This window comes from Fringilla coelebs, assembly GCF_963513975.1.
Source record: "Fringilla coelebs genome assembly, chromosome: 4".
NCBI lineage: Eukaryota > Metazoa > Chordata > Aves > Passeriformes > Fringillidae > Fringilla > Fringilla coelebs.
In genome coordinates this window covers 46,620,520-46,641,835 of record NC_140032.1, presented here as the reverse complement: position 1 = coordinate 46,641,835, position 21,316 = coordinate 46,620,520, and the positions used below count along the sequence as shown (strand labels likewise).

The following is a 21,316-nucleotide window of genomic DNA, read 5'->3' as shown; positions in this document are numbered from 1 at the left end:
TACCGGGAAGGTACAGCCCTTTGCGACACTGTCGGCCGGCAGGCGCCCTTTCACTTACGGCAGGCAGCCCCGTTGGCGGCAGCGCCGGTGTTTCCGGGCGGGCGCGGCGCGCACGTGCAGGTACGTCCCGCGCGGGAGGGGACGGAGCCGCTGCCGTGTCCGTCCGTCCGTCTGTCCGTCCGTCATCCCTCAGGGAATGGGCGCGGAGGCTGGGGTCCCGCCGCCCTGGCTGCTGGCCGCGTCCTCAGGGCCCTGTGAGGCGCTGCGGGTGCGCGCCCAGTGCGGCCGAGCCCGAGCCGTGCGGCCTCTGAGGAAAGCTCCTGAGGGAACCTCCCGAGGTTTAACGGGGCCGAGAGGGAGGGTCGGGACGACCCCTGGTGCCAGCACAGGCTGGGGGAGGATGGTCAGAGGGAGAGCAGCCCTGCCGAGAAGGACTTGGGGTGCTGGTGGGTGACGGGATGGACATGACCCAGCCACGGGCACTCACAGCCCAAGAGCCAAACCTGTCCTGGGCTGCATCCAGAGCAGCGTGGGCAGCAGGGGAGGGAGGGGATTCTGCCCCTCTGCTCTGCTCTGCACTGCTCTCCTCTGCTCTGATGAGACCCCACCTGCAGGGCTGCATCCAGCTCTGGGATGCCCAGAAGAAACGTGGAGTTTTTGGAGCAGACCCTAAGGAGATCACGAAGGCATTAGGGCTGGTCTTAGGGCTGGAGCACTTCTCTGCAGTCAGACTGAGAATTGGGGGTTGTTCAGTGTGAAGAAGAGAAGGCTCTGGGAAGATTTTACTGCAGCCTTCCAGTGCCTGAAGGAGGCTACAGCAGAGCTCCAGAGGGACTTTTCCCAAGGGCACATAGAGGTAGAATAAGAGAAGATGGTTTTAAACTGAAAGAGGGTGGGTTGAGATAGGATATGAGGACGAAGTTCTTTTCTGTGAAAGGGGTGAGGTGCTGGGACAGGTTACCCAGGGAATCTGTGGATGCCCCATCTGAGGGAGTGTTCAAGGCCCCGTGGGCTGGGGCCCTGAGCAGTCTGTGGAGGGTGTCCCTGCACATAGCAGAGGGGTTGGAAGAAGTTGACCTTTAGGATCCATTCCAACACAAACCATTCTATGATGTTCTCGCTTTGTGCTACTTGTGGGCCTGGGGACTGCCATCAGATGTGGCATCTTTATACATATGAGTGAAAGATGACTAGCTGATCACTGCTAGTCACTTTTTGCAGTTGGATGTTGCAGTGGATTGCATCTTAGGTGCAAACTTTTCATAGGCCGGCATGTTTTTAGTGAGGATTGAAAACAATGAACCATTACATTAGCAAACCAGGCTGACAGGAGACCACAATTTAGACAGCAAATCAAATGGGACGCATCTTTTACATCTCAGACAACTGATTTTTTTTTGTTCACAATGCAGGAAACAGTAGAGAATGTCTTTTCGTGGAAGAGGAGGTGGAGGAGGAAGAGGAGGTGGCTTCAACCGTGGAGGAGGTGGTGGCGACAGAGGTGGCTTCAACCGCGGCGGGCGAGGTGGCTTTGGACGGGGAGGTGGAAGAGGAGGCTTCAACAGAGGAGGATATGACCAGGGCCCTCCAGAAAGGGTAGTTTGTAAGTTACATGGAGAAACGTCATTTATTACTTTGTTTAGATTGTCTGCTCCAGGCCTTTAGCTTGTTTGTCCTTTATTTCAGTGTTGGGAGAGTTCATGCATCCCTGTGAAGATGACTTAGTTTGTAAATGTAAAACAGAAGAAAACAAGGTGCCTTATTTCAATGCCCCAGTGTACCTGGATAATAAGGAGCAGATTGGCAAAGTGGATGAAATATTTGGACAGCTGAGAGATTTTGTATCCTTCAAAAAAATGTGTGACTTACAATATTTGGTTTTTTTAGTTGTTTGGATATAAAGTGGGATTTCTCTAGGATTTTAAAATAGTTCAGGGTTTGGCTGCCAGTTATATGTGAGTCTTGCTGCAACTGTATGTGCTTCATTTACATTAAGTGCCTTAGAGCTTTATTGATATGACAGAGTACATGAAGTAAATCAGAGATTTTCACTCTTTACCAGTACTGATGATGTGTTTTGCATCCATGGTGGTTCAGCTTGTTGCTTTTTCTGGCTAACTGACCAAATTTTCTCCTATGGGTTACTAAGCTATAACAGAGTTGGATCAAGGGTCTTGGGGTTTTTTGTGCGTTAGGGGACCTTGCTCATGCTCCAGCACATTATCTAATTATAAAGTGAGTTTATACTGAGATGTCCTGTGGCTCATTGTCCAGTTTATTACTTAACCTGCCCATAAAAGTGGGATGTGCCAGAACATCTCTGGCAGAGCCAGCCTGACACGAACACACTGGGTACATTTTGTTGTCACTGCCAGGTGGACAGAATCCATGACAAAAGCAGGATAGCTGGGGGAATTACCCAGCTAAGACTCAGCCTGTGTTGGTTGGCTGAGCACCTGTCACTAGCTACGTGCATTTTACTCTCCCACATTACATGTGAAGTAAAATGTTCAGGTTTAATTGCAATTGTGATAAAATTTGCTTTGCTGAATTTATAAAATAATAACTTAGAAAATGTCTGAATGTTCCTTCCATGTACTGATCAAAATGGCAGTTTTGCATGTTTTGTTACTGCAATGCTCCTTAAGGAAACCAACAGTATTTTTCAGTGAAACTGTCTGAGAACATGAAAGCCTCTTCATTTAAAAAAATGCAAAAGGTAAGTCAATCTCAATAACAAGAATTTTAATGAATGTCATCAGTTTGCTACATCTAATTTGTCAGCAGATAATAAAAGCTTTGTTAAGTTTTTAATAGCTTAAAAAGCAGATTGTCCTATGTAAACATAGGAATTATGTTCCTCATCCTTTCCAGTTTTGTGTTTGCCACATTGTTCCCTCTCCCTGCCCCATGAGAAAAGATGCAACAAAACCACACATATATCACCATAAATCACAAATATCAATATATTTTAGTAGTTCTTTAATTCTGAGATTTTCTTCCTGCGTGCTTTCTCTGTTTGGCTTTTTGCAGAGGACCGTTTGACATAATGGGATAATACCAAATTGTGGATATTTTTAAAGGGAGATACTAACGTGCTTTTTAGTCTTGGTATTTTGAAAGCCTAATAGAATTCTCTTCCTGCAGTTTTACATTGATCCAGCAAAGCTGCTGCCTCTTCAGAGATTTTTGCCAAGGCCCCCTGGAGAAAAAGGTGCTCCCAGAGGAGGTGGTAGAGGAGGACGTGGTGGTGGACGTGGGGGAGGAAGAGGCGGTGGTAGAGGTAAGATCACAAGAATGAAAGCTGCAGGATGTTGGAGTTATTTGAGATGCCGTGGGTTGCTTTGGTCATTTGTTCTGTGGAGTATTTGTGTTTTGTTTTCTAAAGCTGCTGGTGAGTACTTGAATATCAACAGCTGTATTGCAAATAAAAATGTTTCTTCATGACTTTATAGATAAGGCAGTGATACCTTTCAGGTAGCAAGACTGGCTAAATAACAGCTCCAAAGCATAGGGAGGAGAAAATGCTGATTTATAACGAAGACAGAAAACTTTGAACACCTGTGATGAGCTCTTCAGTTAAAGCTGAAGTTTATCTCTTCTTACATCACAGTTTCTTCTCTCTTTTCTATACCCTGCCCCTTTGCAGCAAGGCACAAGTGTTTCAAAGTAGTTTGGTTTGTTTGGTTTAATGATGAGTTGTAATTAATAGATAATAATTACTAATAGTTGTAATGAATTACTGGTTCATGTATGTAATTTTTTGCAGTCTCTTTAGTATTTTGGACATATTCTATCAGATATTAAGCAATACCTAAAATACTCCAGATGGTCCCTAGAAGAAGCGGGCTAGTAGTAATTGACCTGGTAACTGTCCAGCAATTGACAGTTTCTGTTTTTTTGTTGTTGTTCGTTTAGTTTCAGAAGCTGTCTATGAAATAAATTGTTGCACAAAACCAAGAATTTACATGCTCCTCAAAGGATAATTTATTTCTTTTGTTTAGGAGGATTTGGAGGAGGCAGAGGTGGAGGAAGAGGAGGAGGATTCAGAGGAGGTAGAGGCGGAGGAGGAGGATTCAGAGGAGGAAGAGGTGGTGGAGGAGGCTTTCGGGGTGAGTGTGTGCCTTTTACCTTTCAGTAATAAGAATAGCTCCTATAAAAAAAGCTTGTAGATATAAATAATTTAAAACTTGTAAATGTTAACAGAATGTTGTGGTTTTTAATGTCTTATAGTATTTAATGTCTTAGAGATGTTTATAGTTCTATGCAAGACATTTCTGGGCACCCTGGTAGTTTAAACCTGAAGCACAGTACTGCATTTGTTGATGCATGTGTAAAAACCATGTTAGTTTTTTGCATTTTACTCTATCAATTCATTCAATGTTATGGATATAATTTGCTTTAAACACAACTAAGATAAGAATTATTTGATGTATTTTTCTTTTCTCTTAAAATAGGAAGAGGACATTAAAAATGGATCCATAAGTATCTCCTCATTGTCTTATCATGTCATCTGCAGAAGCAAAGAACCATGAAAAATTTTTGTAAAGGACCTTGAAAATCTTTTTATAAAGAACTTGAAGCTACAAATGATGATTATTTTTACACTTCATGACTGTTGATGGGCGTATGAGGAGATTGTAGCCCCAGGTGAAGAGCTGAAGATTGCTCAGAATATGTGTCAACTTTTCTCACTGAGCCACAATTCGATGTTATTCTTAAACTGTTTGTTTCTGACAAGCAGTGCAGTCAATGCTTAACTCCATGTTGGAGTTGGGAGTAAAGAGTCCGTTGAAATGGGTTTTCAAAAGACCCTACAGGTTCACTGGATGCACATACTTCAGTGTGAACCTGTGCGTGACTGATCCTTGGTTCTCATCCTCCTTTTATATTGAATCTTCTGGGCTGCTCTGAAATGGACATGCCATTTAAACAACCTTTGTGAACCTTTTTTTATAAATTAAATTTCAAACTTTTGTGTTGATAACTTTTAAATGCATAATAATGTATAATAGAGAAGACAGCAGAGTATATTTGGTGAATTTTTCTGTATAAATATTAATGAAAGCCAAAGGCATTAAGACATAGTCCTCTTAGAAGATGCTGTCTAAAGAACAAGACAAGATTAATACTATACTTCAGTCATCTAATGGTATCTAATTACACTGATATTAAAAGGCTAAGGGTTTTTTATTGACCCTGCATCTCCCCATTAGCCTGTTTCTCTTGAGGTTTTGATGTCCTGGTACTGCACCTCTGTGGTGCTCTGGGTTTGTGTAGAGCTGAGGTTAAATAGCTCATCATAGGGCTCCTCTGCACACAATGCTTTCAGTTATGTATTGGTTAGAAAGGCATGACAAAGTCTGTGTGAGTCTTTGGTCTCTTTAAATGGATGCAAAATGAGGATTGTGGGAAAGATAGTGACTGTGTCTTCCTAAGGATGGAGGGGACAAGGGTGCCACTGCTCTGGAACTTTGGAAATAAAATAGGTAAAAATAGAACTTCCTGCATCTCTTTCAGCTGGCACCAGGAGTCTGTTCACAGACTCTCCTACCAAGCAGTTTTGAAAAGGGGTCTGTAGAATAATGTATGTGCAAGTATTTTGAACATCTTGTTCAGTGTGAAAAAAGTTCCTTTCAGAATTGATTGCACTCTTATGCTTTTTAATTGATGAATGCAGTAACAGGCAGTTTAATTGTCTTAGCCTTCAGCTTAACAAAGGCAGGAGGTAATATTTCAGTGCTAGGATTGGACAGTTACTGCATGTTTTAACAAATGTGACCATTACTATTAACAATGTCGAACAAAACTTGAAAGAGTGGAAAAACAAACAGTAAAGAATTCATTTAAATGTGAATAGTTGCTGCAAAGGATAATAGATAAAAATGTTCTTAAATAAACCACAGAACATTGAAGTTCTGCTAGGTCTGCTTTTGTGAGAAGAAGCTGACTCTACTTTTAACCCCAGGAAATTCAGGAAATGAGGAATTCCATATTTTTTTCCTGGTATTGCTACAAGCCTAGCTTTAGCCAGGTCAGTTAAATCCAGAACTGAGAATCATTAAGCTTTTGTTGCTGTGCATTGCTAGGCCTAAGTGCCTCAGGGCTTTGACCTGAGGTTTTGTAAAATTGCCTTTTATCTAAATTCTTTGCAAGTAATTGCATTTTGGACATTCCATATTGCAGCTGAACAACACAAACCAAGTGCATCTGCAGTGTCAGTACTTCTGTCGTGTTTGCAGCTGGGTCCTCTGCTGTGCTGGGTTTCTTCACTGATGCTTCAATAGTGGGCAGCTGGCTTGGATACTCTTTCCTTACTGTTCTGACTTTGAAAGACTAACATAACACAGTCCTCACTCGTACACCCAAATCCATGCTGCTCTTTGCTATTCTTTAGGGACATGCTTTTTGCCAGGGTGTCAGAAGGCTCCTGCCATTGCCTGTGGAGTGCAGGGTGTGGCTGGCAGTGTTTGGCTGCAGGCAGTGTGGCCTGGCAGCCCAGGAGCAGCAGAGTGTGCTGAGTCTCTCAGAGATGGAGCAGTGAGTCAGCCTCAGGCGCTGCAAGGGCAAAGTGAAGGCTCTGACCTCTGTGTGCAGAGGGGCTGAACACCAATATCCATTGCAGCTCTGGAGGAGAGATTGGCCTCTTGGATATAGGGAAGGGAGCATTATGGCATGGTCTATGCACACAAACAATGCTGTTTGGATTTGATGCAAATATCCGGAGAAATCTTAGATCTCCGCGGAGATTGTAGGATGTTCTTAGGATGGAAGAACATAGGAGGAATCTGTCTGGATGTGTTTGCCATATGATGATGCCTTTTTTTCATTCTCCATTCTGGGGAAGGGGGGTGTTTGCAAGGCACATTAAGTCCCTGTTCTGTGTTGTCTTCTCTGTGCCATGGTGTGACCCTGCCCTTCTAATAAGTAAGGTGCTAACAGTAACAGATTAAAATTCAGTCTCAAAAAAATGAAGATGTCTTGTCTGCAGTGTAATGCTGTAATGAAATATTAAGTTCTCTAATTTTGTATGACACCTTTCTCTCAGTCTTGAACTTCTAATTCAAATTCCGGCTGTGAGTCTGTCACAGTGCTCCCACCCTTAGTAAGTGAAACGTTCTGGATTTATTTATGTGCATCATTACAGATACTCTGTGCCGCTGCTGCAGAGAATACGCCAGAGGCTCACAGGTACTGTGACAGAAATAGGTGTGTTGGCAGAAATGGCAAATTTCAGGTAGTTGTAGTGTCTGGGGAAGAAAAGTCAGAGTGCTATCTGAAGTGGGGGGAATGGGGGTAGGGTGCTGCTGTAGGCTCTGGATGGCAGTTTGGTGTTCGTTGTATTTATATTCGCCTTTCTGATAGCCCTTGGAGCACATAGCTGGACTGTCTAAATAGCTTCTAATCTGCCATCTGCTCCAGCAGCACAAGGGGGGGTTGCTGTCCTGGAAATTCCTTTGAAGCTCAGGTGGGCTTCAGAGCAGCTCTATGCAGCAGTAGTGGTGTCACCTACCTGTGTCGTCCTCCACTCCCATGGCAATGTTTGACCCAGGTGTAGGCTCTGACTTTGAGCTGATTTTGAAACTGACTCCAGGTGTGTCACCAGGATTGCTTACAAGTATTTAGAAGACCTGGAGCCTTTTGTTCATGACACAGCAAAATTTTGGAGTTATTTTTTTTTCTGTTTGGGATGTAAATCCTCCTTAAACAGATGGTAATACATGGCAGTGTATTATAAGGCTTAAATTGTTACCTAATGAGAATGGCTTTAGTGGCCCTGCATTCCTTGTGGAGTTGTTGATTTTCCTTGTGTTTTCTGGGATAGGATGGCTCAATGTAGTTCATAGATTTGCTGTGTTATTTATAGAAATTTGATGAAGTGCAGAAAATAGTTGGGATATTTTAATGTAAGTCTGTAACACTGGCAGTTGTAGAACAGGAAGGATTTTCTCTGGCACTGACTTGTACATGTGGATGTTTGCCTGAAGAAATGCTGGACTGTTGCACATATACTGGTGCAAAGTAATTTGCAGTTGTGTGAAATCATTGTCTTGGCAAGGAAGAGCATTGTTTATTTAAAAAAAAAGCCTTGCTATTGTGTGATGTATGGCAAGTAAAAATCTTAGTGGGGTCGTGCATCTTTCAGGACTGTCAGCTGAAGCTCTCTATAGAACGAAACTTTTCTAACCAACAGTTTAAATCTTGTAAAAGGCCTTGCGAATGAGGAGAAAGAAGTAAGTTATTCATTTGTTTTCCTTGGGGTGTGAAGCATTTGCATGCCTTTGGGAAAAGGTTAAAGGGACGTTTTGGCTTAGAGGGCCCTCCAGCGGTGGAGGGCATAGTAAAGGTGGGAGGGTTTGGGATGGATTTGTAGCAGGGTTACTGGAAACAGGAAGAGGTTTGGGGTTGATTTTGGTTTCCAGTTTATTTATTTTTAATGCAAAAGGTACGTTTCTCTACTCACATCGTTCATGCATTGAAATATATTTTACACATAACTGAAAGCAGCTTGCTAAACCTCACATTGCATTGCCCCACATATATGGAGAGATACATGCAAATTGAAGAATGGATTTTAATAGAAGTTACATTTTGCTACTGATCTGGGACAGGTGGGAAGGAAAAGCATCACTTTATAAGGTGCCCCTCTGACACCTGTAGTGCTATGTTATTGAAGGATAAAAACAGCCTGAGGTTTTGGATTTCATCTTCTTATACCAGTATTAATAAGCAATGTGGTAAGACATATTTTGTCTGGCTTAGAAGCTGTGGATTATTTTTATACTTCAACATTTAATTTCCTGTTTTATCTTTTTGACTTTATTTTATGAATTACAGTGTTGAAGAAAAACAATACTTTTGATGATGTCTGCCTTTAGTTTTGGCTTTTCTCTGTCAATTCTAGTTGCTGTAAAATTAGTCAAATTTGAGAAGAGACAGAAACAATTGGTAAATAGGAGGGACTGCATGTATTAGAAAGTTGTATTTAAATCAACAAGTATAAAATTTCTTTTGTTAATTGCTACTGTACATCTGGAATCATGTCAGAGTAAAAATAGTAATGGTTTGCTTTTTTGAGGCATTCAACATTGCAAGCTCTGACTTCTGTGGAAGCTGCAAGATCTGAGGTGCTTTTGAAAGTCTTGCCAAAGTGTCAGAGGAAGAAAGCAAAGAAATCAAATTATTGCCCTGCCAAATCTTTCAGTGCACGACAGTGTTGCACGAGGAAAGTGGCTTCATTGCCAAATGGATCATCTTTCCTTTTTGAACCCTCCCACCCTGTTCCTGCCTAATCCTCTCTGACAGGAAAAAGACTGTAATAATACAAATACCCTGAGAGCTGTGAGTGTAGATGTGGGGCATTAAAGGAAACGTTTGCTTGCAGGATTGTGACAGGAGATCATGTGTAGTAATGTTGACTAAATGCTGTGATTGCACAAGTTTATGTAAAAATTTTCTTACCTTTATATTCAAAAGAAAGATGCAGGATGTTTGTTTTGGAGAACCGAGGAGTGGGAGGGAGCGCTCTATGAATATTTCACAGGTTAGAGAAGAGAGAGCTCTTCAGGTATACTTTCCATGGGATGACTGTATTCCTGTGTCACTGCACCCTTATTGCTGCTCAGAAGGCACAGCCCTAGCCTGGGACCTGCTTCACCTACCACATACAACTGAAGAGCCACTGGTGCTCATCTTTGTCACTTTTAAAGTATTAATACTGACTGAAGGCAAAAACTGAATGAAGCAGGACTGGCGGAACAGTTGCTTTCTGATGCTCTGTATACAAAGCCCTTTGGGCAAGGACTTTTTGCAGCAATTATTTATGCAGGGTTTTTTAAACAGTCTTTGCTTTGGTGTGCTGGTACCTCATTGTTGAAGGGAAGAAAACATGAGCTTTTGTTGCTCAGATCTTTGAAAAATGCCCAGTTAGATGCTTTGAAAAATTTGCTCGAAGTAAGCTTGCATATATTGTGTTTAAGAAAGGGAGGCATATTCAACAACCATTTTCTATAGACCAGGCTATTTTAGAGATGTAGCAGCTGAGTTTTCTGGAAGTCATGCTTCGCTTAGGAAAATACTGGTATTTTTCTTGTGTCTTTGTCAGAGAGTTTAAATCAAACAGAACCTTGAAGAAATAAGTCTTTAAAGATTTGAAGGGATGGGCTTTAGAGTAAATGTATCCTGTTTTTAAGGAAACAGACATTTGTCTCTTCATGCTGTACTGCAGGTTTTTGTGCTTTGCGTGATAATGGGAATTAGTTCCAAGCCAGGCTGATGATTGATTGAACTGAGTCAACTTTTGTTGAGGTTTCCAAAGCATTGCACAAGAGGTTTGAGGGGAAAAAGTTTGGGGGCATGTGACAGTTAATCTCATTAGCAGTAAGAATGAAGTTTAAGCACACTGTTCAAAATTTACTCAGTTCTGTGCTGCTCTTTGTTTTAATTAACAATCTCTTGCATAGATTTGGAGCGTAAACTTCTTTCCACTTTAGTCCAATTAAATCATGCTTGGAAGCTGTCAATGGTAGAGGGAACTCCTCCCTATCCACCTTCTTTTAATTGTTCAGTGAGTCTGTTGAATAATGAAAGAATTTGCCTGACAGGGTTTTGTAGTGTTTCGTCTTCTTGATGAACTGTTTCAGAGGATAGACGACAATGCATTGGAATTCATCCAATTCCTCAGAAAGTGACAATGAAGCTCATTCAGCCTTCACACAGACTGAACACAACATAGTTGCAGCTTACTTAATAACAGCAGGTATGGGCATTGGCAAATTGTTGCGTAACTTTTAAAAATAGAACTTGTAGATATGAAGGCTCATTTTGTACAGCAATAGTGATGGTATTTCATTTTGTATTAGACAGCTGACTGATGCCTTTTCTCTATGTTTACTGACAAGTTAGCAATCAGCTGCCTGACTGAATTATGCAGAAACATTTGAAGTGTGCAGAATCTAAGTTTTCTGCTCTATATTTGAAGGCAGCATTGTGTCCCAAAGAATACATTTTGTTGATATGTAATTATAGAAGAGAGTGAGAATTAGTTTCTGCCAGCTTGCAGAATAGATAAAAATAGGGCATAGCTGCCACATCTTGCATTTTTCTGTGATGTGCTTGAAGCTATCTTGAGATTTCTCCTGGGCCACATGTTTGTAGTAATATATGTGTAGTCTGAGCATGTGAGCGGGTGTCTGTTAGGGGGATGTAAGGGGAAGGGTTGGAATGTGACTTAGAGGGAGAGAGCTGGTCATTAATCAGAGAAGGGTAGATTCCAGTTGCAGCTGTATTTTTCACCAATGACACGTGTTAGAAAAGCATGCTGTGAGGTTTTACATCGTGTTTTTTCCCTGTGACTGCAGTGGTCTTTGGCTAAACTTGAATGATTATAAAATTATTCTTATTCTCCCCTTAAAAACTTATTCATTATATAACCACAGCTTCTTCAGTAGTGCTTATCTGAAGCAGTGAGTGCCATAGTAATGAAATATCCAGCTAACCAAAACAGAAACCTACTGTGTTTAAAAACAGGCCTTCTATACCTTTATTATGGGAAATCAAATCAGTTTAGTCTTTATTCATTGACTGTACCACAAATTTTTCCAAGTTGTAGTTAGATTTTAAAATACTGTAAGATGTTAATGTATTTTACATTTATATGAAATAATATTGCTAATGGTTTCAGTTTATTTAGCATATATGTCTGAAGTGGTGAGTATCAAATTGCTGTGCTGGAGAATGGAAATTTTTGGATGCAAAGACAATAATTTATTTAAGGTCTTTGGAGAAATTAATAGAACAGCTACACAGAGCAGTAGGTTTCTTAAGAAGCTGTAGAGATAAATAATTGCCAAGTGTTGAAAGCTTAGATATACCTCTTATATTTTTATTAAAATTGATTATGTAGTATGTAACAAGGTGATATTTTCAGATAGTTTTGACCAGCTGGTCAAACAGTTAGGGATCAAAGTTATCATTGGTGATCATAGGGTATCAATGGAATTAGCCAGAATCAAGCCAGCTCTTCTTTCTTAATCTTGCATGGAAATTAAATGTCATGGGAAAAAAAAAAGTTGGATTACTTTGCATTTTTAGTTTTTTTTCAATTTTTTATTTCTAATTATAGTTGGGGGAGTCTAATAAATCTTTACTTTCTTAATGAGAAAGTTTTTGACCATGAAGTCCATAAAATATTTGAAAGTATGATTGATTGCTTTGCATCAGCCTTACTGCAGCAAATTTCACATCTGGAAGATTTAAGCCTTGTTAATAAGCAGAAGTGTAAGAATAAGAATTAAGTCTGAGTGCAGTGTTCATCATTATGCTGCTCTTTAAAAGATTTAAGTGTTTCTTGTTTTCTGGGAAGGAAGTAATTGTTAAGCATTACACTGGACATTGTATTCATTTTTGTAATGACAGCAGGGATACTCAGGCTGCAGCAAGCTCTGCTGCCTCATGGATGTCTTTCTGCTTGTAGTGGTGAATGCTCTGGTATAATTTTAAAATGGTAAGTGGAAAGGTAAATTCCATGTTATACATGTACCTGATTTTTTTTACTTTGATGCTACTACCTGACATTGCCATGTCCCATCCTAAACTATGTCCCTAAGCACCATATCTACACATTCCAAGGGATGGCAACTCAACCACTTACATGGGCAGCCTGTTCCAGTGCTTGATAATCCTTTCAGTGAAGAAATTTTTCCTAATATCCAAAAGAACTCTTCCCTGGGGCAACTTGAGGCCATTTCCTCTCACCCTGTCGTTTGTTTCCTAGGAGGAGAGACTGACCACCACCTGACTTCGCTTCCTTTCGGGTGGTTAGCCTTGACCCTCCTTTTCTCTAGGCTGAACATCCCCAGCTCCCTCAGCTGCTCCTCATAAGATTTGTGCTCCAGCACTTTGACCAGCTTCAATGCTCTTTTAATGGGCACTGCTTAACTCCTACCTGGTGAAACTTCATTCATCTGCTTGACCTATTCCTCAGAAACGGGGAAGAGATCATTTCTTGTATCTACATGTTTTTTCTCACTTTGTTCAAGATGGAGTCCATCTTTCGTCTTATATTTTGTTCTTCAAAACATTCTTTTTTTGCTCTGTTATTAGTTGATTTTAGTGATACTAACATTTTTAATTAATGTAGGTTCCACTTTTTCTTCCCTGTTTTTCACTGTCTCCCCTTTCCCCACCTTACTTTTAAGGCTGGACTCTGAATTATTAAATTTAAGTGTGTCTAGAAAGATCTTTTATTCACCCTGAGGATATGAGTTTACATTCCTGCTCTATGTCTGATTTCATTATTGGTAGCTGTAATATCTGTTAAAACTTGCCTTGTAAGAAGTCTGCATTATTAAACTTGGAATTCTCCTTTGCTCCCTCTCTCCCAAGAGATGACATGCTATCTGTCAACAGGAGAGCTGACAGAACTGGCACTGGGATTTTTTTATTGTGGTGTTCATTTCAAATCAGGTCCTTAGCTCCTTGTTTATTTAAATTTTAGGAGCACATAGGATCAGTGTCATTCCTGAAATGCGTGAGTATATGAATATGATAGATGATGGCGCCTGTGGAGCCAAAAGATGTTGGACCTCCAACAGGAGACCTGCACCTGAAAACAGACATCCTTGGTGGTGTTAAAAGAGACAGAGCTGAGGGGTAGTTATGAGTTTACCTCATTTGATTTTAAAATTACTGAATCTCAGGGGTTGGCAGGGGCTTTCTTCTAAATCAGGTGCATAAATTTTTCTTATAGCCCTTTTTCTTTACCAGTCACCAACCTGGATTCTTCTTTACCTTGGAGGTCAGCAGTGTACTTGGTGGCCAGAGTGGTGTTGTAATCCTAGATGCATTTGAATTTCTGCTCTGCTTGTTGTCATTGCATCAAAAGTCTCATTGGCTGAATCCATGTGAAGGTTGGCTAATCAGAAAAGCTTTTTTCTCCTTTTCAGGTGTCTATCCTCTTTGCAAACTTGTAATTGACTGAAAATAAATCTCTTTTGGGACTTACATATTACAATAGGCTGCATTTTCTTTTCCATGTGTATTGCTGGCTGGTGTGTACCTTTTGTAAAGTTTTCCTTTTTCTGTTTTTACAGGAGTGATAAGCATTTGCAGTAACATTGTTGTGTTAGGCATCTTTGTTAAGTACAAAGAGCTTCGGACAGCAACCAATGCAATTATTATCAACTTGGCTTTTACTGATATTGGTGTTAGTGGCATTGGTTACCCCATGTCTGCGGCTTCAGACCTGCATGGAAGCTGGAAATTTGGATATACTGGATGCCAGGTATTGCAATTCAGTTAGAGAGAAAGTTTCAGCACTTAAAAGCAAACTGAGAAGTAATGGCTCTACCTCATATTATTTAAGAGATGAGGTGGAGATGCAGAATGTGACTCTGGACCTGAAGCTGATGTTCTGTGATGTCAGCAATTTCTGGAGATGGTGTTTCATGTGAATTTCACTTTAAGCCTATATTTACAATCTTAAAACAAAGTGTAACCTTATATCTATGAACTAGACATTTGAAAATAGCTTTAAGAAGGCTTACAAAATCAAATCCTGAAATGAAGATGGTTATAGTAGCGCAGGCACATTTGATGATTTTGCTGAGAGCTAAAAATCTTTGATAGTGGCTACTGTTTTGATGGTGAGCTTGACAGATCTTGGTGGGTTCTGCTTGGTAAAAGCATGTTCTTTTTGGATGGGACTAATAGGATATCCAAAGTGAAGGCCTCTAAGGCTTTTGGTCTCCATTAAAGATATAGCCTACTTTTAAGAGATGCCTATTTTTAAGAATTGTCTCACTTAAAAACATATACTTCCATAGCAGAGAGATGGCTGCCTTTGCTCACTGTGTATTGTGATTTTAATTTACATAATTGATAGACTGTTGGGCTTAAGTGCCCACGAATATGAGTAGTAATGTGAAGGCATATACTGAAAATGTGTCATAAGGCAAAAATTTTGGACATTTGTCTAACAGATGCTCATCACAACCTGACATCACTTGCCTCAGTAGACAGTACCTTCACAGTCAAAATTCAGTCATTGTTTGGCAGGAAGCCTCACTTTTAACATCTTTGGGTCTGGATTGACTTGTGGTGTATTCAGGTTGATGAGAGATCTCACTGACGTGAGAGTTAAGACCACTTGAAGCACAGCTCACATCAACCTAAACCAAATGAATCGTGTGATCTGAGATGGCTGAATGCCATGTGGTTCTGTTATAACTGCTAGTGCCATGTGCTCTGGCTCAGGGCTCTGTATTACTGGGGTGCCAGTGGTAACACAGCCATCCCAGTCATCCTTCCTGGTCATGCTTCCCGTGGGATGACTAGGCATTTGGAGCATGTTGGGGTTGCAGCATGTGTTGCTCTGTGCAAAAGACCTGACACACTTAAAAATGGAGCCTGAGCGGGTAAATCAGTGGGCCATATCTGTGAAATCATCACAACAGATGGAAGTGATAATTCAGAACCTCACATTTGCTAAAGCTGTAACTTTCTGATGGACCAAATGCTCCTCAGGTCTCCTTAACTTATATTGATAACACGAAATAAACCCCTCCAAACTGTGAATCTCAAAATTTACTTATTGAAGGACAGTGTTTCTTTGATTTTGAGACTGCTGTCTTTAGGATTTCTAATGTACACACAAGTGGGTGCTTTTGAAATGTTTACTTTCTAATGAGCCACCTTCAAATTGCCTGCATTGAATTAAGGCCTTTAAGACCTTGCTTATGGAAGAGAACTCTGGCTGAATTGTGTTGATTGAGTACATAGATTTGTGCTTGCACCTTTGAAAGATTTTTCAGAAATTGTTTTCTTGCTTTTGTTTTAATTTCAGATCTATGCTGCCTTAAATATCTTTTTCGGGATGGCGAGCATTGGTTTGCTGACTGTTGTTGCTGTTGATCGTTACCTGACCATCTGCAGGCCTGATATAGGTACTGATTTAGGATCAAAACTCAGTCACTGTTGGGGGGAATAAAATTCTGATTTGATTGTATTGTTTTCTCATTAATGACTCCATAGTTACAGCGCTGGGCAGAACTTGATCCTACAGTACCTGGTTAAGTAAGTTACCTAGTTGGCATACTGCTTGATAAAGTGAAAAATTAATCATTAGGCTGTTACTCTGTTTGTAAATTGTGCTTTTATGGCCATTTTCAGTCTTTAGAGGACCACATGCATACAGAGAAGCACACAAAAAGCCTCTGGCTGTGTGAGGTTTTGACCTCAGTCAAGCAGGTATGTGCCTCTGTTAACACCCCCTGGGTGTTTTTCTCTCCTCTGTTGCAGCTGTGTTGTAACAGTTAATTCCTCCCCTGCAATCTTCCAAGGATGTACTTGAACACAGGGTTGCGTAATAAGCTTTTGGTGTGGGGTTGGGATCAGGTATTGCCTGTGTGCTGAGTTGGAATGGGTGATGGCATTCAAGTGGCTTTAAAGGCTTCAAGGACTGAGATGTGAGGCAGCAGAACGAAACAATGTTTGGGATGCTACAATGTTTGGGACTGGAAAAGGTCTTTATTAACTCATTATGTGCTTGCTGGAAGCCACTCGTCACTCTAGTTTGACACTGGAAAGAAGCAGCAGATGAGAATTGTGTGTGTGCTTGGCTGCAGGAAGAAGAATGACCACGCGTAGCTATGCCGCTCTCATCCTTGCTGCTTGGATAAATGCAGTCTTCTGGTCTTCCATGCCCACTGCCGGCTGGGCCAGCTATGCTCCGGATCCCACCGGAGCAACGTGCACAGTAAATTGGAGGAAAAATGATGCGTAAGATTCCCCCTCACTCTTTCTTTTAACTTTGCTGGCTCACTGAAGTCTAAGATTGTTTAATTCACTGCTGTAGGAGCATAACTTCTTTCTGAAGTATGAAGTGAAATTTTTAACAATAATTTAAAACAATAGAAATAGCATAAAGCGAGTCTAGCAAAAAACCCCGTAGGAGTTGAGGTATGCTTTGAAACTTCAACACTTGTACTTTCTAATTAAAAAAAATTGCTAAAGAAAATTTTCCCTATTATTTTAGAGCTTGTTACAAAATGTCATAATCAAACCAAAATACCAAATTCTTTGGTAACTTTTCCTGGATGGCTATTTGTAAGTTACTCTGTTTTGTTTTTCTGTCTTATCAGGTCCTTTATTTCCTACACAATGAGTGTAATTGCTGTTAATTTTGTTGTGCCCTTAACAGTCATGTTTTACTGTTATTACAATGTTTCCCGGACAATGAAACAATATGCCAGCAGTAACTGCCTGGAGAGCATTAACATAGATTGGTCTGACCAAGTAGATGTGACAAAGGTAAATGAGTACATGTTTTGTTTTAAGCATGTTCTTTGTGTTAAAGTCCTATTTGCAAAGGGATGGTGCAGTCTTTTAAGTATTTTGGTTTCCTACATTCCCCTTTTTCTTTTATACTAAATATTGGCTGATACTATGCCTTGGTGAAAACTCTTAGCTTGACTTACCACACTAAATTCTTTATTTTTGGTCTAATACCCTCTCCAGATGACTAGCTGCTTTGAAGACTGGGAACATTGTGAATTTTCCTTGCCTCTCTTCTCTGTCATTACCTAGAAATGTACCTCCAAGGTGCCCTAGGAGAACTTTTACTCTGTGTCTGCAGAGTCCTTAGGCTTCCTGCTTGGTTCACAGATGTGTCTGGTCTGAAATGGATTGGTCAACTCTCACTTGAACTCGTGGCCTAGGAATGAGAGTGCATTTCTAGCTCCCAAACTGTGTAATTCCAATCCCTTGTTCTTTTCAGTCTGTTGAGCTTATCTCTTATGTAAGCAGTAGCAAATGTGAGTTATGGCATTAAATGATATATCCTGCCTGGAAGGTTGACATTCTTTTAATGTATAAAAGTCCTTGAGAAATCTTGAAGTTCACCAGCTCCTTTGATTTTGTGTAAAGATGTGATTTGTGGTTGGGCATAATGAAAAAGTGAGAGAGAATTGGACAGAAGAGTATGTACCTATGTTTTTGAATTGCTTATCAGTACAAACAACATTCCTTGGAAAACTTTCTCATTGCTAAGTTCTGAAGAATAGTATTTTTACCTAAAAAGAGTAATTTGAGTGTTTTACTTTTGTGAAGAACTTTCAGAATACTTGAAACTAAGGACTGAGTTAAAAATTTAGACTCATGTTTGTGAAGAAAATGCATTTTTCCTATTTTACAGTTGAAGACCCTAAGTTATAATAAAAAAAAAAGAGAAAAAACATAATGCTTTGGAGTTAAGCAATATCCATCTTTGGAACTGGACTACTATCTGCTTTTTGCAAATTAGCATCCTCTAAGCTTTCTATGCACCAAACTTCTAAATGAAAGGGTTCTTTCATATATTTTGGTGTTGTGTTTGGTACTGTGTTTGCATTTAAATAGGGATCTTCTGTGAGAGTCACTGCTTGTGTATTGATTGTGCTCTAGAGCAGCTCATATAAAGTAGCAGTTTATTTCTTGTTCCTCATTTTGTTCATCTCTGAAAGACTAACTAGGAGCAGCACTAAAGAATCCAGTGTATGCAGCCCTGCAGATTTGGTTGGTTTTCTAGTGGTTTGTTTTGTCCTTTTGATTCATTTGAGATTTCCATTCCAGTTTCCACTACTGATTCGTGTCCCTGCCAAAATCCAGAAAAGTCTGTCTCAGTTGATGACCTCTCCTACCCTCTGCTACCCCCAGTTTGTCACTGTCCAGGTCTGGCTGTGGCATGACATGTCCTGGGGTGTGAGCCCCAGGCTGCCCAGGTTGTCCCCTCTGTAGGCAGGCAGAGAAGACATGACAGCTCAGATACCTCCTTTGTATCATTCTTGAACAAGTCTATAATGCTTCATTGAACCAAGCAGGTACTTCTGGGCTCCTTAACTATATGTCCTAGAACAATTGCTTTCTTTTATTTAATGGTACCATAATTAAGCCTTATGAAACATTTTTATTAACAGCTGAATTAAATATTTGGCCTAATTTTTTGTCTCTGTTCATATTTATTGTTTGTAATAGCATCCCAGAGTGACTTGTTATGGGGGTCATAATTCATGTATGAAGTCCTCTCTGGTAAACTCCTGATGGGGAGATTTAACATAATGAATAGTGCTGATTTTGAAGGAATGTTGTATGTAATGAAATTCCACCATACAGTGAGGTGTGCTAATAAATCCCCAAAGCAAGATTTCAGTGTAAACTGTAAGAATGTGTCAGGTGTGCTTGTTTTTTATATTATTTAATTCAGGATAGCTCTGTTTTCACTAGGTGTATGTGCTTTTGTTATGAGGTTTTGCTGTGAGGTCTCCATCTTGAGGTAATACTGGTTATGTATCTGTTCTCATTTTGCAGATGTCTGTTGTGATGATTATAATGTTCTTGGTGGCATGGTCTCCATATTCTATTGTGTGTTTGTGGTCTTCCTTTGGAGACCCAAAGAAAATTTCTCCTGCAATGGCCATCATAGCTCCTCTCTTCGCAAAATCTTCCACATTCTATAATCCCTGCATTTATGTCATTGCAAACAAAAAGTAAGTGTTCTGAAATTTGTCTATTTCGTGATTTTAGCATATCATCTAAGTATAGAAGGATCACCTGTAAAACATGGCAAGCTGATTAGTGAAGAGCAAAGGGTATGCCACTTTTAATTTACTGAAGATGACCTTTTGGACAGGAAAGCCTAAAGTAAATTGTTATGATCATCATCACAACATCCTGAATTGATACATATTTTTGAGAACATACTAAAAGAGCTTTTGAAAGTCCCACTTGTATTTTCTCAAGGGGATTCAGTACCGAATTTAGGTTGCATCAGTAGTGGACTGGTTTTAATGACTGTGGCCTAAGTGTGTGGTCTTAGTGACATGTAACTGGTGTAGATTTTCATGTTTGATTTGGGATGTATCATATTCTAATGGATTAGGATGGATTGACCCTTTTCATTAAAGTAAATAGGTTAAGCCTATTCTGATTTGAGCAAGCATAACAAATGCTCTAATCAAGCCAGTGCCTCTGACTGAGGACTGTGTTTTGCAAAGAGGCATTCTTCCTGTCTCTGCTACCAACCTTCAGGCAGAGCCTGTGATCTCTGCCTGGGTGAACATACCTGCTGAGTCAATGGAAAAATATCTGTGCTTTTTTCCATTCTGTGAGTTCATCTTTATTATGACTGTATGCTCTCCTGGGATATACAAAAGCTGCTGTGAACCCTATTTATTAAATGAAATTAGCTTTACACTGCTGTGGTGGTGTTCACAGGGGTCTTAGGATGAGGGAAGAGACGAGAATGTTGACTCTATGTTTCAGAAGGCTGGTTTATTACTTTATGATATATATTATATTAAAACTATACTAAAAGAATGGAAGAAGGGATTTCATCAGAAGGCTTGCAAGGAAAGGAATAGAAAGGAATGAATAACAAAAGCTCGTAATTCTCAGACAGTCCGAGATAGCTGGACTGTGACTGGCCATTAATTAGAAACAACTAACATGGACTAATCAAAGATGCACTTGTTGCATTCTACAGCAGCAGATAATTATTGTTTACATTTTGTTCCTGAGGCCTCTCAGCTTCTCAGGAGAAAAAAATCTTAAAGAAAGGATTTTTCATAGAATGTGTCTGTGACACTCCTGTACCTGGAAGTGTAAAAGACCCAGGTCCTTTTGAATTCCAAATACATGTTTTTTTATAAAATACATTCTACTAAAATTGAAAACTATTGTAATAGTTAAGACCATCTTACCAAATTTTTCCTTTCTCTTTTGTTCTCCAGCTAATGATCTTTCTGTTTTCCCTTTCTTGCCCTGGCAGGTTTCGGAGGGCGATCCTGGCAATGGTGCGATGTCAGACAAGGCAAGAGATAACCATAAACAATGCTTTGCCCATGAGTGTGTCTCAAAGTGCATTGACCACGCAGAACTCCAGTCATTTGCCTGCATGAATTGCATGGAAAGAAGTGAAATCTGGGTTCAAGTTAATTAATCTTTTGGACAATTTCTTTTTGAATAATAATCTTTCCCAGCTAGCTGGTTTATGTTAGTCTCATTAATCTTTTTAGAGAAGCTAAGGACACAAAACCTGCCAAGATTTTAGCTTTTGGAAGTGAGGTTTATTGGTCCAATATGTCTGTCCCAAACAAAAAAGGGTAGCAAAGTAGCTGTAAGAGCAAAGGGTATCTCTTACAGAGCTAGACACGGTGACAGAGGGAACAGGAAAGACAGAAGTGCGAAGTTCTTAGGTTAAGTAACCCCAGATTTTTCTTACGTATTAATTCCTTTAATGAGGTATTTTCCACCTGCTCCCCTTGAAAGTTTTCAGACTTCA

At 40.2% G+C, this 21,316-nt stretch overlaps 2 protein-coding genes across 2 annotated transcripts; both read left to right on the top strand.

Annotated features, from left to right (window-relative positions):
- Positions 1-1,425: 1,425 nt before the first annotated feature.
- Positions 1,426-6,934, top strand: GAR1 (GAR1 ribonucleoprotein; the record flags this gene model as incomplete). The annotated part of the gene is made up of 6 exons (XM_084204274.1): positions 1,426-1,603; positions 1,687-1,841; positions 2,660-2,719; positions 3,148-3,283; positions 4,005-4,112; positions 4,458-6,934. 6 exons carry the CDS (start codon positions 1,426-1,428, stop codon positions 4,469-4,471), a joined length of 651 nt encoding a protein of 216 aa, XP_084060400.1. The 3' UTR covers positions 4,472-6,934.
- Positions 6,935-10,619: 3,685 nt separating this feature from the next.
- RRH (retinal pigment epithelium-derived rhodopsin homolog) lies at positions 10,620-20,933 on the top strand (the record flags this gene model as incomplete). Its single annotated transcript, XM_084204791.1, has 7 exons — positions 10,620-10,759; positions 14,094-14,284; positions 15,845-15,944; positions 16,626-16,779; positions 17,142-17,310; positions 19,345-19,523; positions 20,804-20,933. The coding sequence occupies exons 1-7, from the start codon at positions 10,657-10,659 to the stop codon at positions 20,931-20,933; spliced, it is 1,026 nt and encodes a 341-aa protein (XP_084060917.1). The 5' UTR covers positions 10,620-10,656.
- Between the last annotated feature and the right edge of the window lie 383 nt (positions 20,934-21,316).